Below are 26,147 nucleotides of genomic sequence, written 5' to 3' on the forward strand. Positions count from 1 at the left end.
AACTGCCACATCACATTCCAGTGTGGGTGTAAACTGAGGTGTCTGAGTTATGGCTTCTGGAGACAATTTGAAAACCAGTGGTGGGTACAAAGTAGCATATTGTGTTTTTATGGGCCATATTTGCCCCTGTGGAGGAGCCAGCAGATGACCTATATCAAAATCCAAGCTCCACGGAGCTTGTAATCTGAGAAGTCAGGTAACCCTTGGCTGTTGCAGACTTTATCCTCTGCTCCAACTAAACATGCCAGAAGCAGATCAGGTAAAATTACCTCAATTCTGCTTTATGGAAGTTTGGCTTTGGGCAGCAATTCCCTAACTTCATAAGCCACAATCTACTGTCTTCCCCCTAAGTTTCTTTCCAGTCCCCCATGCCCCTCTTTCATTAAACCTATTAGTGAAAACAAATACAAAGGACACTTGATGACCTCTTAGCACAGCTTTTGCTGATTCTGTGGATCATAGGCTGGGACACTTGCCATGGACATTAAGGCTGCTTGTTGCCTTTCAGTTTTTAGTAGAACTACAGATGATGCTAAAAACTGGGACACCCATTGTAGAAATCATCTCAGTTCTAGTTGTTTGATTTCCCTACTTAACCTGAGTTCCCAAGGCTCCATTTACAATTAATGTACAGGAATAACCATGTCTGAAGGTCAATTTTTCTTGCCTATCTTTGATATCTTAGGATGAGGTGAATCATCCCTTGGTATTTCTCATTTCTCTCCATTATCTGTAAAGTCAGACTGGTACAGCTGCAGACAACTAATAATAAACACCTAAATTACATGAGATGAATCCTTGTCCAGGTATAGAAAAGACCCTGTCCTAAAGAAAACAGGTATCACACAGCTTACATGATACATAATTTGGTGGCTGACATGCATTTCTGTAGCCCAACAAATGTGACAAATATTCAGGGGGACTAATAGTTTGTAATGCTGCTACTGGCCATCAGGACTTGCTGAGATCCTGTGTTTGCAAGGAGCAATTAGCCTGGGGCAACAACAGTAAGTAGCATGGCGAGTAAGGGCAGAAAGGGAAGCCTTTGCTCTGCTCTGTCACAGGAACTTTAGTTAGCCCCTGCCCAGTTACATACAGTAGACTTCCTTCTGGACATGCAGCCCATCCAGTCTGTTTCTCACATACCAGTGATGGTGTTCAGTAATAATAAGGGAATACAGTTTGGAACAAAAGACTTATCAGGTGTTTCTCTAGTTAAAAAAAAAAAATCAACAACAAACCCCCAAACAAAACAAAACAAACATACAAACAAAAAATCTCCAAAAAATTCCCATAAAACAAACCAGAAGAAGAAACAGGAGTAGGAAGGTTTCTTCATCTTACACACCTTTCTGTCTGTTTAATCCATATCAGCCAAAACAAAGTATTCTCAATTTCTTCTTTCTAGAAGGCATCAGACTGTGATCTCTCTAGTGCAGAAATGGGCAATAGAGCTGAATGCCACTCATGATAGGGTCACTGAATAGCATCCCAACCCATAGCACATCTGCTCAGAGCTGATCAGGGCCCTGCTCTTACAGGGGGAGGTACTGCATTTTTTTCTCCCACTGACTGCAGCAGCAGCTGCACTGCTGCCATTCCAAGCTTGGAGGCTGTCATGTAGGATTGGGCTATTGTGGTAGCTGGAGCAAATGTACAGCTCCTCAGCCCAAATCAGCCAGCAGGTCACATCAAAAATTAACTAGCCCAGTCTCGAGGGGTTGATTCTTGGCCAGTGAAGCTACAGAACTTCTCATTTAAGGAGGTAAGGAATCATTTAACAAAATCGTTATTTTATCCAGATGAAATATTCAGTCCATATCCTATGAAGCAAGAGGCTTTAAGCCTTCCTGGATAACAGGCTCATAGCGTAGCTCACAGCATATGCAGGCTAGCTTTTATAAGTAAGCAAGTAGAATCCTGCAGGTATTGTATCCATGGCAGCATGGAGCTGAGCACGGGTCCGTGCTCAATTATTTACCCAGCTAATGAGGTGGGCTTTGCAGCCTTTGCTTGCTGAGGCCATCACATTGTGGGCAGATGTCCAGCACACTGGGCAGGACTGGTAAGCCTGCATAGACTAGACTTGCTCCCAGTGTCTGTGCACATGCAAAGCTGTTGGTAGGCTACTTTTAGTTTTTGTTTTGTTTGTTTGAAGTTTTGTTTTTATTTAGATTGGTACAAGGATGAACTGGAAAAATAAATGTTACAGCATCAAAATTCTGGAATAGACATCGTTGAAACTGGTATTCCTTCTCTGAATACTGGAGTATCAGATACACAGTGGTAGTAGATGATGTCAGTGGTCCCTACAGTACCCAGATATCTGGTTCATGGCTGAAAGCCAAAATGTAAAACCAAACCAAAACAAAGAAAACCTAACTTCTTTTGCTCATCCTGTGTTTGACTCAGGAGCTGAACACTCCTGTGTGAAATGCTTCCTGGTGTTGTAAAACAACAGCCTCAAAGACTTGATGCTATTGCTGGAACAGACAAAGTGCTTATTGCATTTCTGCTGAACAAAATATTTTTTTTTATATTTGCAATACAAAACCCATACATGCTGTATATATGTTACACATGACACAATGTATACATCTGATACTGAGCCAAGCTGATCTGCCTGTGTGTATTATTTTTCCCACATCCCTGTAATACACCCAGATAGTAGAACTGGAAGAAAAGGGCTGGTTGCACTAGGAGGGTTAGCAGCTTGTAGCAAATAGGGCCACAGGAGTCATAAGGGGAAACAGATCATAAGGATTTCTTCAGCATAGGTTTGCATATTTCTATGAACCAGACACAGATCAATATTGATTTTAATTGAAGGAAAAAGCAACCAGCATAACAAAAAAGGCTGTACTACTACAGACTTTTGTCATGTAAAAGGGTGTTCTGAATATGTATAGCAGCTTTTAATGAGGTTGAAAGCTTCTGATAACGTTAAAAGATGGGGAATACACAGCATTTACTTAGATGAACAATTGAGAAAACATGGACATCATCTCCTAATTTGCTACAAATAAAACCCAAAAGAATTTGGAAAAGAGAATGAAACCCTACCCTTGCCCTTTACAGTGCAGTGAGATTATCCAGTCGACATTTCTCCCCATCCATAATTAGTTATGTATTGTCCCATCACCTGCCTCATCTACATGCTCTATGATTATGGCTTGTGAGCAAAATACATTTCTCCCCAAATATTCTATGAAACATCATCATGTATCAGTGTAGACTATAACCCGCTTTGCTCATCCAGACAGCAGGGAAGGGACTGGCAAATGGATCCCACCTGATACAGCTTCAGGGTGTGTCAGTAACCTCTGAAGTGCTCTAGAGTTCAGCAGTGTAGATGCAGCTTAACTGATGATGCCAGTTGCGTGTGATTGGGATTAAGAGCATCACAAGCTGCTCTGAGCAACACTGCAGAAAAGTGGTTGCACTTACAAATCTTGGCTGAACTAGGGGTAATCCTCCTTGTTAATACATACAGTCTATGCTACCCACCCTACAGAAAAAAATCTCTTTAGAAAGGGAACACTGAAAAGGCATTTAGTGTAATCTGGCAAGCATGTTCTGCAACTTGAAATGCACACAGAGCAAACCAGAAAAGCCCCCAGGAAACAACTTATATAATTTGATTTGGAAGGCATGAGTGAATGCAATTTTTGTGCTCACATTCAAGGTGATCCTGATGCTCAAGTTGAAAACCACAGAATTTCTCTCCAGTGTGGAATAAGAGAAAGGAAAAATAAAAATTCTATAACTCTGTAGCTAAGATGTATCTAGTTTCTTGAATTTAAAACCTTTTTCATTATCTGCATTTGGGCATGTAAAATACATAGATTTCAGTGGAGATTAGGAATTTCAGTACTTTGAGAAAACTCTGCTGGAGGCTCACCTGAATCTTTTGATGTCAAAATACTCCTTAAGACATATTTCTAGAGAATTCTTACCATGATTTCATCTCCCCCAAGGTGTGTCATTTTAATCCTAGGTGTTCTGGCCCATCTTCTTGGTTGGGACACACATTAATGATAACTGTGATTATCACTGGTGTATAACAATACATACAACAGTAGAACTTGCAGTTCTGCTGTCAAGGCCTGTTTTGCTAGAGGAAAAAAAAATCCCTTTGAACACCTTTGAAGGTCATGCTGTGAAAGACTAACTGCCTTTATATTGTGGTTTATGGAGCTTGGCCAAAGCACTCAAAGTGCTTTTGGTCATACATCGGCATTGTTGCATTTCAAATAGAGTCACACAGTAAATCTTCATTTGCCTAGGAAATTTTCAGATCCTTTCATCTGAAGCTGTTTCAGTGTTGCTTTGTTGATTCTTTGTTTTAGGAGGCAAAGAGTGTTTCTGGCAGTTTGGTAGCTGGGCATGTCTTTAAAGAAAATGCTATGATCAAATAAGCACAAGTACAAGGCAGCAGCAAAGAAACTTATTCTCCAAAATCTCGAGCTAGATTTCTGAAGTTGAATAGCAGATGGATCTGGTAGCATGCATGCTACATTTGTGAGCAAACAGGATGTAGACTCTACATATACCCTAAATCTTAAAGGTGAAGGAAGTAGACCAGAATTTTGAGCTGTGGAGTGGTACAAGCAGCTGATGAACCATCCCAGATTAACTCCTTGTACCAACCTGGTACCTGTATGGTACACGTCAAGTCTATGCTAGTAGGTATTTTTATCTCCTGACTATAAGAGACTGGTCTCAAGTTCCAGACTGCTAGGCAACCATCCCATAGGAAGAAGGTTGTACAGATACAAGCTAGGCTGCATCAGTGTCACGAAAACAGAGGTAGAAAGACTATTCTGCAAATGGCACTGCACAGTTTACATCCATGTACTTAACCAGTCCCTAATATATCCCAGGTAAGTGGCTTTGTCAGTGCTGTCTGACAGGAGCAGCCCAGGCCAAGCTCAAGCCCAGCAAGCCACCTCCTAACTGTGATCCCAGGTCAGTGCTCAAGCTGTCACCTTAGTCCTGGCCAGTTTACTAGCACAGACATTTTCCACAACCACACGTACAGAATGCCTGCAAGGAGGAGGCAGTTTAAAGGGCTAATCATGGGCTTAGAAAGCAGCAGTGACTTTAATCTGTGTGCTTTTACAGACTCATCATATAGCTTCAAGTCAGGCAAATGCTTTTCAACTCATTTTCTTCCTAGCTACAGATGATATTAATCTGCCTTCTTAAGAGGACTATTATTATGTGAAGTATTATTACTATGAAGACAGGTAAAGCAATCTAAAAATACTATTATCAGCTCCATGGTATCACTCATTGCAATACAAATTAACTCATACAGAACCCTCCATTACTGCTGCACCTCTCAAATGACTGATATTTTTCACCTCCAAAGGCATTTTTCAAAAACTAATTTGTCTTTATGCAGTTAGAAAATTAAATAGGACAGAAGAGAGAGGAACAGTGAAGTTTAAGCGCTGACCCACCCCTTCCCAATATTCAGGCCTCTCTCAAAGGAGCAGTAAGCAATTTTTAGCTCTCAGACTGCCACCCATAAATAATGAGCTGTAAATTCCCATTGGGACAGAATTTGCCTTCAGGTGTGCACAGATATGGTATGCTGCACACATGCAATTTGATGTTTTTCAGAACCACATATTAAAGAGATGTGGTATAAAGCTAGGAGCAAAAAGGCAGGCTTTCCTAGCAACCAAACAGTCTTCAATAACTCTTCCTGTTTGTTTATAATACCGCAGGTACACCCAAAAAGGCTATTGCTGAGTCTGATGAATACAAGTCTCAGTATTTAAACACAATCATGGCATAATGTATATATCCTTTAGGACAGATTAATTAGACAGAATTGCCCATTAGCAACTGAAAATTAATTTCCTCTGTTAATGCTTTGCTCTGCAGTACTTTGAATACTAATGCTTCTCATTTTTATGCAGTATGCATGCTACCCAAGTGCTGATGCATGCTCTACATAGTATAGTAGAAATTCTACTGCTTAGACACTGTTTGGGTCCATTGATACAGGAGTCAAACTTTATAATAAATGACTCATCATTTTCAGAAACTGTATTTGCTGGTGTTTAAATGGTAGAAATTATAAAATTAAAAAAAATGTACATCTTTATCATCCTAATCACATATCCTATTTTCCCTTTCATGAGTCCATGGATAAATATATTATTCATTAATGCATGCCCCAAATTCTAGCCTTCTAGTTAAAATGACAGCCTGAGATGTTCTTTTGAAGTTAATTTTTACCATATTTTTATTAAACATTTTTCTCAATTTATACTTTGAACATAAATACACAAATTTTATGGCTCCTGTTACAAAAGACACTACTATGTGTTAGAAAACATATACAGAATATATTGTAGTGGTTACACTTGCTCCCCTCTTTTCCTTGTATTTTCATAACTTCTGTTAATTTAGTCAAGCAGTATCAGAAAGCAAAATCCAACCTCCTAGCAGCACAATCTACAACAGCTATGAAGACTATTTGTGAGAGAAACTTTGGTTCCCGCCTGTTTTCATAGTAAGGTAATACCGGTAAGTTGCATGTCAGGAAGAAACATTGCACCTTGTGCTCAGTTAGTTACTAAAAATCTAGTTCATGACAATATGTATTTTTCAAGACAGACATACAGCTTCTTTTTTTCTTTACAGCTCAGTAAGATAAATAGATAGGTATTTTCAAAATAGAAGAATGTAAATGAGAGACTCAGTTCTGTTCTAATGGAAATCACTGGCAAAACCCCAATGTACTTTCAGAAGAGCAGATCCTGTAATAATACTATGCATGAATTTCCAGTTGAATTGGTGGACTCTGCTTACTGCTCCTACTGATAAAGATCCACGAGAGAGCAGACGTAATCCTCCAGTCCCAAAGGCACAGATGTGGAATCCTACATTCAAGGAGAACACAGAATAAAACCTGTGGTCTTTTTACTGCAGTCTAGCAAAGGGATACTAGATTACATATGCTTAAAACACAGAGGAATCTTTTAACTTGTTTTCAATATACTTACAATAAACTGTACAATGTAGTACTTCCACACAGTGGGAAAAGAGCAGCTCCCAGGGCCATAGCTATGGAAGAGCGTAGAAAATGCAACTGGCCTGGCTTGAGCCAGGTGAGCCCAAGCAGTAGGCCAGGCAGAAGAGGAAAAGTTTGGGAAAATGTTACCAGGTGCCTGGCTTAGAGGCACTCTGCTTTTTCTTTTTTTTTTCCCTACCAGGACTCATGCCAACACTAAGCCCATGCCAACAATGAAAATACCCAACTGAAGTTGCAAGATACACAGCAAAAGACACAGAATAAAAGCACAAAACAGTAATGAAGATCCGAAGCCTACAATCCCATCTGTAACAAGGGTCCTTTGTGACTCATGGAAGTCCATGTTATTATGGCTCAAGAATCTTGTTCTAATCAGGAATGTAGGATGTGGGCAAAGCTTGTGAAAAGAAATCAGGATGCACACCTGATTTTCAAGTGCCTATTTTGGTGCCACCTAGCAGGCAAATACTGACTGCACTGGCATTCCCTCTGCCCCATACACTGGTGGTCAGGCAGCAGGAAAGACCTGATGTTATTCCAGTGTTCTGTCAAACTTGGTAAGTCAACTTACCTACCGATTCTGGGGTTACCTTGATAGAGGTTTGCTTTTTAAAGCAGACAGACTGATAATTTAAGACATACACAAATCTGCTGCAAATTAAGAAAATAAATTTCAGCAACATTCTATAAACCCCTACTGCTATATCAAACAAAATACTTCAGTCTCTAGTACTGTTGACCTTGAAATGGCATGTGCTGGGAAACACTGCCATTACAGTTGATATTGATTTAAACCAAGCAGATTGAAACAAAACATGGTGGAATCAAGCAGTTTGTATTAGATGTTGCAGAAGTAATTTCAGGGCAAACCACACCCTTAACTGGGATAAGAATGGTATCAAAGTAGCCAGAAGTTTTATTTGATTCTAGTCAGTGCATACATCTGACAAATATTTGAATTTAGATATACTTAATTTGCATTTCACTGAACACATGGGTAGTATTAGAGTTTCTCTGTATTTCAGTCTATTGACAAGGATAAAGGATGTTCCCATAGACTCCATTCAACATGTTATCTGTATTAAACAGATTTTGACTTAAGGATGTGCCTCATCACCATTTTTGGCAACGTCTTTATGAGCTGAAGCCTTTGTTTTATATTTCACATGTGCAGAGACTGTGCAAAAGGCAATTTCAGTTGGAATCTCGAATTCAAAGATTCCTTTGGAAATACATAGATTCATTAATAAAACATCAATCAGATCTCTACTTACAGCCCTCTAACACTGCCAAAGCCATGGCCTGCCTGTCTCAGTAAATGAAGCTGTGCATGCTATTTTGCCAACATCCATTTACATGACCCTGCTTTGCTGAAACTGGGTGAAAAGAGTCACTCAGACATGACTCTATCTCTGCTGTTGCCCTGTCACATTATTTGATGGATGTTTGCCTGAGAACACAGCACAACTCAACTGATGTAGGACCTATGGTGATTACTTGCACTTCCTACAGATATTCCAATATTAGTCTATTTCTTCCCAATTAATGACTTAATTAATAATTTCATTATTAATGTACTGGATGTGCATTCCTCCTTAAAAATGGTCCATGTTTAACTTTGATAGCTAGTTGCCAGGGGGAGAATGTGTTAGCAGCCCTACAATGCACAGCTGTCCTGTATCTGTATTTTCTATTTGCCCAAGGCCATCAAATCTTTGCAACTGTCTCTGTATAACAAAGGCAAGTCACAGACACATTTCACCTACCAATAAAATTAATGTACTTTTTGTACTGCAACATTTTTAATAAAACTGAGCTTTAGAAATTAATATTTTAAAAAGTCTATGTTGTATGTTGAAATAAATACCAGTCAATGAATGTGGCTGGTTTTGTCCCAGCCAAACTCTGGTTTGCAGAATGATATTATGAACTATCATAGTTATTTCCAAATTAATATTAGCTTGCATTAGACTACTAATTGTTTAAAACTGTTTGCTAATTTGTTAAAATCTACAGTCCATGCAATATGTCACTTTGGAAAAAGAAAGAACAGCTGATTTACATAAGCAGAAATCAGCATGAGACACGGCATGTCTTACTTGCCTTCCCTAAGTGCTACAGAACATAATTATGATATTTATAAATGTGAATATAAATAAGGTAAGAGATTCTAAAACCAATTAAAGGTGCCTAACAGTTGCTTTTTGTTCTAAGTATAAAGGACAGCACCAATGGCTAAACATTTTCCAGTACTCTAACACTGCAGAACGTTCTAAGTATGTCAAGACTGCACCCTTAATCCTGTAATCCAAGCCTTCTGAAATTGCTCCCAGGTGTATAAAGTCTATCTGTTTGGGTCCTAAGCTGCTGGAAAAGGATAACAGACTTTTTTAATAGCGGAAAGGATCCTGGATTTAGTTCAGCTAGATATTTAATAGTGGGATTTGCCAGACCATCACTGAAGACACTAGTTCATCTTGTCGCTGCTGCTTGGTCTTCTTGTTCACTCTTCTGTGTCCCTGGCCACCAGAAATCACTAATACTGAATTTGCTTTCATTTTCTTAGATTTCTGCCTTTTACTTTTAAATGAGATATTTTGATCCTTCAAAAGCTCATAAATGTTACTGTCCTCTGGTCTGTGTTCTAGGGAACTTGATCCATGAGATAAAGTAAGGGATCCAGAAGATGATGACAAGTCACTTTGTGCAACGGACCCTGCTGAACCCCCCAGCCAAATTGCAGTGTCATGGGTGTTACTAAGGGAAGAGCCTGGTCTTTCAGTGAGCAGAATGTTCTTCTGGTCTTCGTCCTTAGGTTCTGAGCCAGGAGGCAGGCTGTTCCTCAGTTTGTTTCTGTTCTTCTTGTTTATAGATGTAGCTGTTACAAGAAACTTGACTGGGCTATTGTGTGCGTGGTATGACACCATTCCTCTTCCTGGAGCCAAAAGAAAAGACACAATTAAAGAACATTATTTATTTGGCCACAGTGTTCCACCATAATTAGTTCATGAAATTTGCTCAGAAAAGCATAACTCTTAAAACCCTATTATATGTATCCAGTCTGTCTTTCGCCTCGTTTGTACACTATTTACAGGAAAAAAGGAAGTAGAGAAATAATGTGTTATAGCACAAGTATTTTAGAACTGTACTAATAAATCAGCTGAAACATGGCATTATGAATTTTAGTTGACACACTTTTGTGCTCTATCCTCACAACAGAGTGAGCACAGAAACACTGCCAACTTCTCTTTGTTGGCATCGACACAAATTTAGCCCTCATTTTTCTCCAGTAATCCACCAACAATCCTGTTCTACCTCTGTACGTCTTCAGAATAGCATTAGAACAGACCCTTCCACACTATACGGCAGGAACTATACCATCCTTCTGGATGGTTGTCTGGTTACCATGATGGATTCATAAGGAAATGACTAAACAATTTTTTTTTTCCTCCCCTTTTTTTTTTTTTTTTTAAAGTATTTAATCAGTGGGATTCTGGGAGTACAAGGAAGATTTACATTTTGCAAATCATTAGAATGTATGAAAAACAAATTGCATATGGCCAAATTCAGAAGCTGTAATATTATATGTAGCTTTTACAGTAAAAAAGGAAGGAAAAAAAAATAATCTTCAATATGAAAAAGAGCTAGGCTATCAAGGGGAAAAGCTCACAAACCCCATTAATCACTACGCCAGTCTCTAGTTCCCTGATGCATTCCAAGTTATATGAAAATACATTCTTTTACAGAAAGTACAATCATATAAAGATAAATTATTACTATTAGAAGCACAACACCAAAAGTCACTATTTTTTCAAAATACAGTTATCAAAGACTAAAAAACAGGTTTCTAAATGTAATGCTACTAGATCTGTGAAATCTGACAAATCCTGACCACAAATAAATGCAAGAATACCTGACATAAACCACAATAATAAAAACAGGAAATGGAAGAATGAGAGATTTTTTGATTCTGAAACTATGCAATTTTGTTGTATTGCATTTATTTTCATCTAACATAGGTTCCAGATTTTTACGGAGCATTTATCCTGTGTCATACCACATTATTGCTGCGTATTTTGCTGAACACAGAGGATTTCATTTTCATTTTGCACAGTTACATAAGATTTTTTTTTTTTTCCCCTGAAGGAAGCTGCAAACAGCTTGTCTCATAAAATCTGCCGGCTTCCCTCCACAGCACAGAAGCTCGAACAGAATTCTAAACCCAAAACACTGGGGAAAAGCCCCTTTTAAACATACTTTTAAAATCTTGCTTCTGCTAGTAGCTTAAACATTAGTAAAGTGATACAGCAGCATTCGTGTATTTGTATTTCAAATGGGGTAATATGAAAGTAACTCAATAAAGATACCTCTCCAAAAGGTAAAAACTTTGATCATGGTCAAAAAAAATGAAATATTTTTACTCTCATATATTCCAAGTCTCCTGTTTGGGGGAAACCAGTCAGACAACATGCTAAATTTTCAGTATCTATGTCTATATACCTAATGCATGTATTTTCCCCAAATCTGAAAGAAAAACTGCATTCTCTTCTCATCCCCATGTATTTGACTGTACTCTCACAGGATTAATGCCTATCCTGTTCTTATGCCTTAAAGAAAAACTGTTGTCCCAGCTCAAACAACTGAGACAAAACTAGTCAAGTATTTGGATATACTGTAAAGCTTATGAAGAACAGCAAGTGTAATTTTATCACAAAGCTCTGTCATTTACCTAAACAATACATATAATTTGCCAGGTTCACTGAAGTTACTGACAGCAGAGAAATGGCTTCTTCAATGCAGGAGATGTTTGAGAAATTTCACTCACCAGTTACTTTGGGAATCCCCTGCAAACGAGGCACTGGTAACGCTACGATTATACCCAGGTTTGTTCCCACCAGCAATAAACCATGGCACACCAGGAGGCTGGTCACAGAGACACGCTGCTGCCCTGTGAAGTTTAGGAAGTGCTCCATTACTGAAGAGTGATGACCTTTGCCTAGATCAAAGTAACTTCAGGCAAACATAATCAGCTGTACTGTTTTATTCAGCAAAGCACTCAGCACAAAGGCAAATATTTTGCTGGATTATGGATTACACTTTACATACATGACAATTTAAATACTACTAAACTTCAAAAATATTCTGCCTTAAATCTCTAAATCACAGTATCTAAAGGTATACATAGACTGTCTTTACAAACATGTTTTTATGAATAGGCTATGTTTGTATATTCCCAATAATAAAACTGAAAAGTATTTCATTTCACAATACTCAGTAATTATATTGCCATAACACGCTATCCTCAGGAATCAAACCTGTTCACATTACTTTTTTCTCCTAATTTTTATTCTGTGAAACTGTATCAGAAGTGCTGTGTCCCTCTGTTTGAGTTTTGGTCCCCTCATACAAGAATGGCATTGGCATATGGGAAGAAGCCCAGTAGAAGGAGACCAAGATGATCAGGAGACTGGAGAGATTAAAATAAGTGCTGTCGACACGTATCCGATGGAAGGATGCACAGAAGACAGAGTCAGACTCTATTCAGATGTGCACAGTGATATGATAATACACAATGGATCAAATTTGGTGCGTGGAGAAATTGTATTCTAAGGAGGAGAAACTGCTTCATCATAAAGGTGGTAAAAAACTCCAATGGATTGCTCAGGCAGGTTGTGGAATCTTCACCCTATCAAAAAATATTAAAAATTTGTCTGGACAAGACCTTGAACAACCAGGTCTAATCAGGCCTGCTTCAAGAATGATGGACAAGATGACCCCCAGGGTAACTTCCAATAAAAATGACTCTATGGTTCTATGATCTTCTACAACATTATTTATGAGACTGCTATTTTTCTAATGGAAACAAAGTAATTTTTGCTTGCAATGCTTACTAAATATGTTTGGTTCAGTTTAGATGGATTTTCAAAATGGTCTTGACAAGTTTCAGAAATGGAAACTAATTCTCGCCTGCCCAAAATTTTGCCAAAGTTTATGAGGAGGAGCATTTAAACCCTGCTCAAAGCCTTTTAAAACATACACATTCTTTGATTTATTATTAACTTTATATGTAGAGAAGTCATTCCACCTTCATCATAGCTCTCAAGTTCAAGCTCTCAATTCATCAGTTAAGTCAGGAATTTGGATTTCACGTCTGATATAACTTGAATGAACCCACACATTCCACACTGTGGAAAAAGACCTTAATTACGGTGTATCACAAATGAATGTCTTTTCTGTTTTGTCCCTTGAAGCTTGCATCCAAGAATATATGAATTACAGAATCACTGGGAAAGCAGGGAAGGAGCAGCTTGACTGTAGCCCAAACCACTCAACTGTAAAGCCGGAGGCAGAACACAGTTCAAGTCTTTCCTCACAGAACTTTAGAGAAATAAAGTATTAACCCAGAACTGGTGCATTTTGAGAGGCACACAGAGGGGGTCAGATCTGGAGTCCAAGCTCTGTCCACCCAAAAGCACATTCTAAAACACTCTAAAGGCACAATGACTAGGTCATCCTCAGCAAGTGTAACAAGGATAAGTAAGTTTAAAAGGCTCCATCTACTTGTGCAGACCTTTAGAGATTCCTATGGTGTTTTCCATAAACTGTGAGTGTTTATGGTGGTAGGACTGCATCATCCCTTCTCAGCTAAATAATCATGGATAGTCTGTGTTGTAGACAAATTACAAGTCTTTTGAAACTTGGTGTTAGCATTTCTTATGGGTTTCTTGTTCGGTTGATTTGGTGTTAGGATTTTTTTTTGTTTGTTTTGGCTCATTTTTTTAGATATTAATGGGATTAATTTAGTTTCCAAAACAAAGCCACAAAGGCACTCCTTCAGCACAAACGCAGTTCAAAAGTAATGCCCAAACACCTCTGTGTTTTGGAGTTTTCAAAAATTAGTATCTGAACTCTGTGATTTAGAGCTCAGGCTTGTTCAAATTATACATAACATGTAAGCCCTCTCCCGTAACTCGTGCCACAGCAAGCGCAGGTAATAAGAAGTTCCCTTAACCTCACTCCATTTCACTTAGAGTTTGTTTTACCAACTACAGAAATACTTAAATACAATTTTTTAACTTGTAAAATTATCAAAAACTCTTAAGTGCATGATTGTCTCTCAAACCCCTTGCAGAAGCAAGATACTCATAGTTTTAAACAACAGATCACAGAATCATAGAATCATAGAATTAACTGGCTTGGAAGAGACCTCCAAGATCATCAAGTCCAACCCTTGATCCAACACCACTGTGATTACTAGATTATGGCACTCAGTGCCACATCCAGCCTCATCTTAAAAACCTCCAGGGACGGTGAATCCACCACCTCCCTGGGCAGCCCATTCCAATGTCTGATTACTCTCTCTGTAATTCTTTCTAATATCCAACCTAAACCTCCCCTGGCAGAGCTTAAGCCCGTGCCCTCTTGTCCTACTAGAGGACAAGATCTTTAATGCTTTTTTAAAGCATTTAAAATGTAAAATTATATGACTAATTTCATACTGCAAACCGGAAGCAACTTTTAAACAGTAATTTTTAGCTGGGAAAACTGGTAATATATGTTACTGTTTCCATAGGTGGGAACAGCAAATTATCACCCAGCAATTTAGAATGTTAAACACTGAGCATAACCTAAAGCATGAACCAACTATAGAGAGGTCAAAAGGAAAATCCCTTGCTGTGAAATCTCAGAAAAGCAGGAAACATCTGCAACTGAAAAGATACTTTGAAATAACAAGAATCAACTAAAAAAATTACATATAGATTTAAAAAATAGTAATTTAAAATATTAATTTATCTTCCAGCCAAGGTTTGAAATCATACTTTTCTTTGTTATTTTCTGAGTTTTTGCTTTGATGTATTTCAAATTTAGAGGGAAAAAAAAAAGTCAAACCAATTCTCCAGAATGGATTATGCAGTAAGCACAGAAATTAATAAATTAAGAAGGGAAAATGATAAACATAAACACCAAACCCAATAAAATATTCATCTTTAAATGACAACATTTAGATCACATTGTCCCAATGCAGATAAAACTGTTGAAACCTGTCAAATAATCTGACCAAGATCCTGACTTTAAAAAGAACTGAAGTCAACCATTAAGCTTATACATGGACAAATGATTTTATTGCCTATGTTCTGCTGTGTTCATCCTTCTCAGGTCTCCATTCCAACAACTACCAGACCTGGGTAAATCCTCTTAGGTCTTCTGAAGTCAATCCCAGGTAGGTGTAAGGAAATTGCTGCATATCCTCTTACTTGGCCATGCTGCTCTTACTATGTAAAAAACTAGTCCACTGTACAGATCTGTTGGGCTAACCTGAAGTTTTCCCCAATCTTTTTATCATTTCCCAGCAGTACGATCATAAAGCAACTGCATTTAATGGTCTCACACCTGGTGTGGTGGGGTGGGGACAAAAGAAAGCTCTAAAGCCTCAAAGTAGAACTTGTTTTCTGCAGAGAGGAAGTGATAATTTTTTTTTCCTTTGCTTTTGTCATCTGTTTCCAGGAAATACACATGCCATTAGAGGATATATGGATATAAACAGAATACAGCAACTTAAGCAGAAATCATCTCTTTACTGAACAGGCAACCTTCATTGTCCACATGAGCAGTGAAGTATCAAGGTCACTAATCTCTTTAAAAGGACAAACTCCTATAGAGCTGAAAGCAAAAATATGTTTAAGGATGTTCTTGAATAATGAAAATACTGACTGTGACTATGAAAAAACAAGTGGACTGTCTGCTCATGTACACTATGATTTTTTTTTGGTGTGAGTTGTGATAAAGGCTGGTGAAAAACTGCCTTTGTTGATATTTCAACTACAGATCATAAACATTAAGCATAAACTTGCTCTACAGATGAAGTGCATTGCACTAGTGAAGTGTGTATATCTGTTAATAAATGTTAATAAATTTTTTTTTCTGCTCTCAGTATGCCCTCTGTTCAGCTGGGCTTTTGTCCCCTAAAAGCAATTCAGCTGTACTGTGGATTACAAGACAGTGAAATAAATAGGTCCAAGTAGCTAAAACAATGAAGATGTTGTTTTCCTCAACCATTCTCTACCTTATTAAGAAGTATTTCTGATGATATGTGAAGTACAGGTACTGCAGCTCAGTCTGGACTAAATGTCTATCCCACAGTTCCCTCTGTGCCCCTGATTTAATCACCAGTTCTGCACTCCTACACAAAAATTTCCCATAACTCCAGAAAGCGAGAGCCCTCTCAGCTCCATTCTTCGTAAGTAGACTGCCACAGATTTAAAGTTATATGCAGCAATTAAAAGATTCTGCCAGACACAGTCTGCTTTTTGCCATTACTAAACGTCGCCATACCACAGGGACAATCACCTCCTGTGCCATTTCACTCCTCTGTGATTCTGTTCTGCCAACTGTGCTGCAGGGTTATCTTGCCCAAAGCACAAAAGGCACATCCTTTACAACAAGGAGAGCAGGCAGTGATATTTAAAACCATCGCCTCCTAAGAACAAAATTGGCAAAATCTAATGCTCTCAGAACTCATTACTGAGGTTATGAGACCCTACAACTCCTCTATCTTAATTAGTTACTACAGCTGTCTTTTAGGTACAGCACTGTAACTCACAGTAACCATTCCTGACTAAGCTTTTCTTTTACTTCTACTGTATAACAAAAACTAAAAGTCCTAAAAATCCCCAGCGAAGGCAAATACATATATTGTAAATACGCAGCTATTTCACTGTGCTTTATTTCACTGTTTCACTCTGGTTTTTTTTTTTTTGCTTTTTAATCTCAGTATATATTACACAGAACTTGATTTATTCTTTAGCTGTTTTTAGTTCCAAAAGGTCCTTACTGCTGTTTTATTATGTAAACCTCCTAAAGGTTTACATAAATTAAAAGCTGTCTTTCAGCTTTTGTTGTTGCAGCATTTTTGAGATCATATAAACAGGCCCAAGAACTACTGCTAAATAATTGAAATTCATTTCATTTTTAGAATGGATTCTCTCTTGGAACATTTGCCATAATAATATTCTACTCCCAAAATAAATTTCCATTTACATTCATTGGTGTGCTTTTGTGAAGACACTGGGGAAAAAAAAAAAAAGGAACTAAAATGGGTAAGAATGACACCAAGGAGATATAATTAGCTAAAAATCATTTCCAAAAATAATGGTATGTTACATCAGCAGTTTTATTACCATGGCAATGAACAGAAAGTGAAATTTTTGAAGATTTTTATATGCAGAAAATACGTATAAAAGAGGCTCTACGTCCCTTTTTTCTCCCACTGTAAACAGCAGAAGACATTTAATCTTTTTAAAACTGATCCTGATTACTTTGTGTAACTGTGATAAATTCAATCAAATGATCTATTTAGAGGCAGGTTATTTGCTGCTGTTCAGTGTTGAATCGACAGTCAAATACCACTTGTAAAAAACACTCTGTTTAGAACATGATATAAACAGACATAATTTATAATACAGCTTTATTGCAAAGCTAATGTCATCTGAAAGAAAGCATGGTAAGAGTCTGAAGAAGCGAAACATTTTTCATGTAAGATTTATACCTAATTCCTGTGAGAATATAAATATAATCTCAGTGTGGGAAGAACTGGCTTCTGTTAGAAAAACTAAGCCATAAAGCTGGCACACACATTGCCCATAAAAACTGCAGAAGCGTGGTCTATTCCAGTCTACAAACAGGGAAAGACAGAAAGAAGAGTTGTTTGTTGGATACCTCATACTCAGCCCTACCAGTACCACTTTGCTCTCCATCTCTTCTCCCAGCACTGCCACAGCTCCCACCTGAGACCGCTGAGATCCTTGTCCCTCACTTGTTAAACTGCTACAGGACAGCGCAACTGCCTGTGACACTGGGGGTGACTGAACAGCTTCTGCCTTCAAACAGTTAAACAGCTGTAAAACTTTATCCTAACAACCACAGGTTTCATCTTAAATTATAAGACTAATTATTTAATTAAACAAATTAAAGCTCCAGTCAGCAAAACACTGAACACACTTCGAGATGGAGGCTTGCGAGTGGTTCAGCTGAGTTCACTGGGACTGCTGAGGTAACTAAAATTAAGCAAGTGGTTTTTTGGTCCAACCCCTAGGCTAATTGACTCCATCATGTACTTGATACTAAGTCCCAGAAGCAAATGCTAATCTCCGCAAAGTAAACACATTTTCATGGCAGATTACATTGTCCAACTGCTTTATAGTCACACAAAAAAAATGACTCAAAAGAAGAATCCACTGCTTATCTATATAATTACATTTATAACCAGCAAGGAGGAGAACTGTTACTCAACCAGCTCACTGCACACATTATTTGCCTGGGCAGGAGATGGACTGTGACTTACTAAAGCAAATAGTCACTAAACCATTATCAGACTCAAAGTCTGAGATGAACTTTCTGATTCTGGCCTAATCTACAACACTCGAGAACAATGGTGATAAAGACAAAACAAAAATGTTATCATACAGTGCAATTCAACTACCTGGCAACATATTGTGAACAGGTGTGGCAATGTTAACATCCTGGAGGTGTTTCAGTGTCTCAGTGTGGAACAGGCGAAGCGTAGATCCAGATGTGAAGGCAATCCAGACTCCCACTCCAGCAACAGCCATGTGAGAGATTACCATCCCTTCCTCTTGGTGGGCTTCAAAATGGTTCTGCAAGAAAAACAAGTTCTCAGTGGAGAGATGCAACTCAAGGACATCACTCACCCTTTCTTATCAGCTTTTCAGCATAGGCACTGTATCTTCATCCTCCGACAAGGACGAAGCTAGCTTCCTCTGCCTTGCTCAGAATATGTTCTGACAACTACATATGACATTAATTTTCCTAGGAGTTTTTTTTTTGAAAATGCATCATCATTAGTATGGAAGGATTCTCAGCTCTTGAGCCAAAATTCCACCTAACGACACAGTAACTCAGATTTTCTTTTTAGTAGAAATATTGCATGATAGGGGCTAGCAAGCCCAAAAGAGCTCAGACTTAAAAGGGTTTTATATTTCTTTATCAATACTCCTTTGGGAAAACTACCACAGTGGTACATTCATCTATAGCAGAACTTCTCTTTCAAGAATAAAAAATACTTTTCTTCTGTTCTGTTAGGGGTCTTTTCAGAACAAGAATAATAGAATCAAATAGAATGTCATCTTTAGAAAGTAGAGTGCTTAAGAATACAAACACACAATTATTTGCTCAACTCCACACATAGGCAATGTACGCCTTAATACTGTGGCTTGTTTTTTGGATGATTCTGAATTTCACAAGTATTAGCTATTTTGATTCCCCATCTTTCAAAATATTGATGCCTTTTATTATAAAAGCCAAAATCCTCTTTCTAAAGGTGAGTAACACAAGTTTGAAGACAAACCTTTTTCCTTGATCTAGAGCCTTCATAGTTACAACTACATGCTCCAGAAGGCTGAAACCTCCCTACATGTCCCTGTTAACATGCAAGATATAGCTGTAGTGAAGTTCTTTAATCATTAACAGGAAGGAAGGATTTTTTTCTCCCAGTTTTGTCTTCTAAGTAAGACTGTCTCTGAAGTTAAACACAGCCTTTTATTGTTGTGCCAGTTATTATCACAAAGCTAGTTTGATAAACATAAAACTTACTTAGCTAAATAAATGACAAACTGTTCTTTGGATAAAAATCTCTCTCTGAGGAATATGGAAGTAAGTAACTGCTCTAATATTCACTTAACATATTATATACTCTTCATCATATTTGCAGATAAAATGCAGGAGTAGCCTGTTCCTCCTTGTAAAGTACACTAATTTTCCAGGCATTACAATTAAGGGTTACATTTTGGTAATTTTTTTCACCAAAATATAAATATAGCAGGGTTATAGATACATAGTTCAAATTTTCCATCCAAATTCAACAAACAGGCTAAGATCAGAAACAAAGAATAAAGTTTGGGCTATCACAAATCATAACTTAGTATTATGCTTAGTAAGCACTTAATTTCTTTTCATACTTTATTGCTGCATAAATTAGTATTTTCACTGAGAAATTTGACATTTAAAAATAATGGGAATGATCTTTTATATGTTTTCATTTGTTAACACTATTCTTCAAATATTCAGTTTTTAGTAAATGAAAATAAAAGTTTTTCTTCAGCTAGGCTAGCTTGAGTGTTACTGTATTACCTTTTGACTCTGAATAACAACACTACAGAATGCAAGGTAAGCAACTCTGGTAGACACATTTATATTCACTATTTTCCTCAAGTAACCTCCATTCATTCTTTACCAAATGATAAATACAATTTGAAAAATCATACAATTTATTCAACAGTAGAACTTATAAAAAAAAACCACCACCTTTCAAAGTCAGAAACAGCTCTTATGACTAGATTTCCTGATATACTCATCACGCATGTTTCACTGCAAGTAGGATTTAAAAATATTAACTTCTCTTTATAGATTGATACATCCCTACACTGAACACTGATTGGCTTTTGAGAACTTCTCAGGGACAGATCCAAGGCCACTGAAGTGAATATGACCAGCAACTTGCACTGTTTGAAATTAGAAGAAAAATAAAGCAGATTGTAAGAAATTAATTTTCTCTGGAGTGGTTTGACCACAGCTGAAAACTCAGTTGGTGCCACTGAAAACAACTTACACATGCATTTTTGTTACATTCCATTTTACCGGCCAATTCATTATACTCCCACTTAGTCTGCCCTGCCATTCGTGCAGCTGTCTGCTGAAACACAGACATATTTAAAGTAAAACTGTAATAATGCAAACACCACAAGAAACCTGTAAAAAGAACTATTCTTCTCATTGAAAGGGTCTTCAAACAGAGAGAAGGAACATATCCCAAACCTGTACCTTCTTATGCATAAATTTTTGTATAAAGGATAGCTTTTGACATCTGTTTCAATAACATGTCTATCTGAAAACTAATAGCTGTTCTTTTTCTTCTATTTTTTTTTCTTTTCATAACAAGAAATACAGATACAAAAGATGTCTTATTCTCTTTGTTATTAAAAAAAAATATTGAACTTAATTTTTCTTTTTTCTCTTAGTTTTCATACCTACATTCCTCTCCATTCAAAGCCTGGCCTTTTCCCCCCTCGGGCTCTCTTGTTCTAACTCTATAGCAACACAGGAGCTGCAGAAGACACAGTGGATGCCTCAGCTCGATGCAGCTCACTGTGTTCCAGCAGTGTGGGGCACAGCTGGAGCATTTCTTTAAGGGGTGCTCACTTACACCAGCTGCGCCAAGAGCTGAACCACAACTTCTCAAGCTTCATGAGAAATGCATAATGGGCATCGTCTTCAGTGTAAAACAATGGCTTTCCCTACATTAAAGACGTTATAGTACTCAGGCAAAATACATGTATAGGGATTTTAATTTGGTTTATTCAGCTGAACATTTCAGTGTAAGTCCTATATAGTCATCCAAGTTTTAAAAACAAGACAAAACAGACCAGGATGGAATGGCATCAACTGGTGACTTTATTCTATTAAATACTCTGGTATTTTTTTAAGCTTTTAAACAAACACAAACCGCCTTTTCAGAGTAAGGGGCTACAGGCACAGTGAAAATACAGGATGTAGGTCTATACCCAACAGCAATACAACTGCCAGATCTAGAGTCAAAACTAAGTAAAAAGTTCTTCCTCATAGATAGAGTATCAGAGTATGTAATTAATATATAATAGCAATTGATGCATTTCTCGCATGTGCCTTGCCAAGGATCTCGAGGCATTGTGCCGGTTTGGGGCACTGTGCCAATAAAATAAAATACCTAAAACATTCTATTACAGTAACATATCATTAGGCAGTAAGATATCATTAGAACAAGTGAATTGAGAGTCTTATCCATACCAGAGGTGTGGGGGCAGGGGGGAGGGGAAGGCAGAAAAAGAGAAGAATATTCAACCCCAGTATACAGGATGCCAAACCTGCTCATTTACTAACAATCGCTAAATAAAGAAAATCTTACATAAAAATCTTAGTAAAGCAAGGAGGCATGGAATGAGATCGTTTCCAAGGATAATGTACTTTGCACTTAGCAAATGCACAATTAAACACATGACACCTATGAAGTAAAGAGTGCCTCAGAAGGCCAAAGGTTACAAAATGGTCTCGAATATGGGCTTGCACAAATACAGCCTTAAAAACTTGTCAGGAGCCTTTATAGATAATGTTCATGACACAGAGCACACAGTATGTATGCATGATAGCAGGAAGCAATCAACTAACAAGCATCTGTATTGGAGTATTTATGGAGTATCTCCACATTAAGTAAATGGAGATATAAAGAAGTTCACTAAAGAGGGAAGAATAACAGTTGAGCCCTGGATTCCTGCTGATAGAGCAAAGATTAGGATTATGCAAAAGATCTTGAGTCAAATCATTACTACTAACTCTCAAAAGAGAGAGCACAGAGGGAGAACAAACATTTCCTTATTGCTGCTTCCCTTCATAGAGCAAAGCTTTTGCTCCTCACAGTAAGGCAAAGGCAGCTCAGACGTATATTTGATATAGAATATACTTATAATTATTATATTTTATAAATATTTCTATAGTCTAATATTATTAAATATTTAATATTAAATATTCAATATAGAGTTTAAATTGCCTTGTATCATATAATATTGAAACAATATTGCCAATAAACATGGTAAGGACATTGTAGCAGATCACTTTTGGAAATATAAACCCAGGAAGTTATCAAAACAAGTCAGGCAACTGAGCAGGCAGCAATAATGAAAACAGGGAGCTGTGTAGTCTGGCGAGTTGATGAGAACAAGATCAGTACTTGGATGTGTCCTAAGACCCATAAAGAGGCAATAAAAAAATCATCGTTTGCTCACAGTTCTATGAGGAAGATGATATGCTACGGGTGCATATCATATAACTGATCGTTAGCTAGACGTACAAAAAAACCATCATGTTCTTGAACAAAATTATTTGTGTTGAAAAAAACATTACTCAACCCATACTCCATTTCCAGTTGCATCATTTCTTATCTGTTGTTTGATGCAGCATTGTGTTTATATCAGTTACAGCTATAACAATCAGTAGACCTGTAATAACGTGAGCTCTGGATACAATGGATGGGTTAGTTTACAAAGCACCCCAGAAATGAGAAGAAACCTCCTGTGATGCTTTTGCAGGAAAACCTGTAGTAACAGCTGAAAAACAAAACTGCCATGTCTAAGACAGATTGATAGAATATTTGTAATTTTATCTCTCTGAGCTTCTGTTTTCCACACTGCAGTCCATAGTGCTGTACTGCATTATGACAGAGGAGGCTTTAAACATTCTTTAATCCTCAAAGCTTGTTTAATTCTGGGTTTGTTCTCCTCTGCCGAAACAGCCCAGAATAGCCCAGACTGCAGCCCTACCGTCTGATCTAGGGAGAGCTTCGTGACAGAATTAGGCCAGGATTGCCAAATATTTACCATCTGGCTGTGAATATTCATCCCCACATAGGAACAATCCATGAGTGATCTCTTACCATTGCTATGTATTTCCTGGTGGGAATCAGAGAGATTTGTCATCAAAGTCTGTTGAACAGTAACCATGTGTCCCAGAGGCTGTAAACCTAAATAAAGTCCATTCCAAGCACCTCTCCAAATCACTCTTAAGAAATCTTTCCCTAATCATACCATTTAAACTATCAATCAAACAAGCCTTAAAGAAAAACAAAGTAGAAAAACGTGTGATCCAAACATCTTCTTGGATGAAACAAATCACCCAAAAACCACAGAAAAAAACCCAGAAGAAATTAGGATGTTAGCTATTTCCCTGCAAACCCATGACAGTGACTCACAGAATCAATTGTACCAAATAGACAATTGTTGGGAGAAAACACGATCATCAATGAAACAAAAAAGCAGCAACAAAGCACACAAAGAAGGAGGCTGTGAGCTCATCACAACTCCTGTTTGAAAGAACTTTCTGGCTGTAAACATCATGCAATTCAGTGACACTGTATTGCAAGTTGAAGGAGAGGTTTAATTCCTAATGTTTTATCAAGTCTTAACTTTGGATTGCTAAGACTTTCTTTTGGTGGAAGCTGTAATTTTCACAAAAATAAGAGCTTAACACTTTCACAACTTAGCACTTTCTGGTAAATGTGGTCACAAATATGAGTTTGAATCCTTAACACTCTTCTCTCATTCCAGAAACAATGGCTTTTGTATGGCTATTCACTGGAAAGTGCTCTTATGCAAATCAAATTTTTGTAGGCCACTGAGAAGCAAAACTCTGAATGTTCTCAGAGTTTTATTATATTGTATTGTATTATTGTATTATGAAATCATCACAATGTAAAAGTAACATCTAACTATGTAGAGGCAGTCCCTTAATTAAACTTTCTTCTGTAATTAAAAAGAAATTCCTACAGACACTAACTCCTTTGCTGCCTTTCCTCAGATTTTGTTTTTAAGAAAATCTCTTGCCCCAAATATTCTATGAGTTCAAGCACCTTATGGAAACCAGTGGGCAAAAGGAAGCAAGGTATAACGAGACATCAGCAGAGAACTAAGACCATGTTTAATAAAACATTTCTTAAATCATGAAGCTTCCCAAACAGATTTTAATCTTTAAGGTTTCACCACTTATACCCTGTAGCATAATACGTGAGCAATACTTTTAAAACTGTTTACCTCTATGGAATGCGTCACAGTGCTGATTACAAAAATTTGTCCACCACATGCAGCCCAAATGGTCTCCTCCATCACAAGCAGACTTCTAACAGGCAGAACCCCCAGTTTAACTATCTTCTGAGGTTCCGTGTTCCACATCCCATCTTCAATAAAAAAGAAGAAGAAAGGTTATACACGACCAAATGGTGATCTTTGCTTTAAAACCATTCTGAAAGGCCTATCGTTTGAATTTCTGGGAGTTGTCACTTCAAGTTACACTATTATTTACATATGGTTAATTTTAGCCTCCATGGTAGGTTTGTAAGGATAATACAACATCACAGTGAAAACCCAAACCCAAGCAGTCATATATCTGTCAACTGAATAGATTTTATCTAGATTAAATGATAATCCAGGAATCCCAAATTGCTGTTCTGATATAACTGCTTTCCTTTCCAGAAGAAATACAGTCAGAAAGCCATGGCTGACATAATTGCCTTCAACTCAGGAGGAGCTCACACCCAACTTATTTCACGATGAATAAATTTCCAACCAGGACAGATTCATCTTTCATGTGAAAAGTTGCCTTTCAGATTGTTATGGTAGGCTCTAATGAGTTCAGATGACTCTCTAAGAGCATAGTGACAGAATGGACCTTCCTGTTACTAGATGCTTCATTTAGGAAGGAAATTTTAAAAAAAAAGAAATTAAAACTAAGTCTTGTGCCAGATTTTCACTTACTTTTCCCCCTAACTATAAAACCAAAAATGTTTTCTTGGGACTGCATTTATCAGATACAAATTACATTTTTCATGTGTATGTGGCACAATCAGTTGTTCAGAGAGCTTCTGATAAGAAATCCATGTCACTACTTCCTCCTCTGGTCACTCTCACTTGCCATCTCTTTGAAACAAGGATTAGGAGATTATTTATCCCCTAATTTAAAAGCCAGAAACATATGCTTCTTGAAATAGTTGTAGCTCTATATTTTATACATACAAATTGACATACCAAATATAACAATAATAATTTTAATGCTTTCATGTTATTTTATATATTGTAAGTGCTCACTGAACATAGTCTCAAAGATCACATTTCTATACATTATGATTTATTAATAATACAAAAATCTGTTAAAGTATCTGGTTTTTTACACTAAGATAAAACATATATTAAAAAGCACCATTTCCTCACTTTAAAGTTTTCTTTCTGCACAAGCTGCAGAAAAGTTGTCTATTCACTCTGGTTTCAACTCAGTAACCACTTCAGTTTGGATTGACGAGACCAAGGTAAACACATCTTTAGAGAAGCACTTAATTTTTTCTTTTCCCTCCTGAAAACAAGTGTATCTTTTATTATTTTCTTAGATAAAGGGGGTACAAAATTTCCTTCTTCACCAATAACAGCAGCAACAACGAGAAGCCTCATTTCTGGAGTACTTCTCAATACTTCTGTCATCTGTATGATACAACCTTTGCTGAGTCATT

At 37.4% G+C, this 26,147-nt stretch overlaps 1 protein-coding gene across 4 annotated transcripts in view; it reads right to left on the reverse strand.

The window, feature by feature from the left end:
• Positions 1 to 6,241: 6,241 nt before the first annotated feature.
• ARHGEF10 (Rho guanine nucleotide exchange factor 10) overlaps positions 6,242 to 26,147 on the reverse strand; it is a 111,137-nt gene continuing 91,231 nt past the window's right edge. For all 4 annotated transcript variants that reach the window (XM_050315436.1, XM_050315435.1, XM_050315434.1 and 1 more), the window contains 4 exons: positions 24,682 to 24,824; positions 18,531 to 18,705; positions 11,877 to 11,999; positions 6,242 to 9,986 (listed from right to left, as the gene is read on the reverse strand). In XM_050315436.1, coding sequence (XP_050171393.1) covers positions 9,475 to 9,986; positions 11,877 to 11,999; positions 18,531 to 18,705; positions 24,682 to 24,824 — 953 coding nt within the window. In that variant the 3' untranslated portion in view covers positions 6,242 to 9,474. The remainder of the gene's footprint in view (positions 9,987 to 11,876; positions 12,000 to 18,530; positions 18,706 to 24,681; positions 24,825 to 26,147) is intronic.

This window comes from Myiozetetes cayanensis, unplaced genomic scaffold (assembly GCF_022539395.1).
Source record: "Myiozetetes cayanensis isolate MyiCay16 unplaced genomic scaffold, myiCay2020 scf2-11, whole genome shotgun sequence".
NCBI lineage: Eukaryota > Metazoa > Chordata > Aves > Passeriformes > Tyrannidae > Myiozetetes > Myiozetetes cayanensis.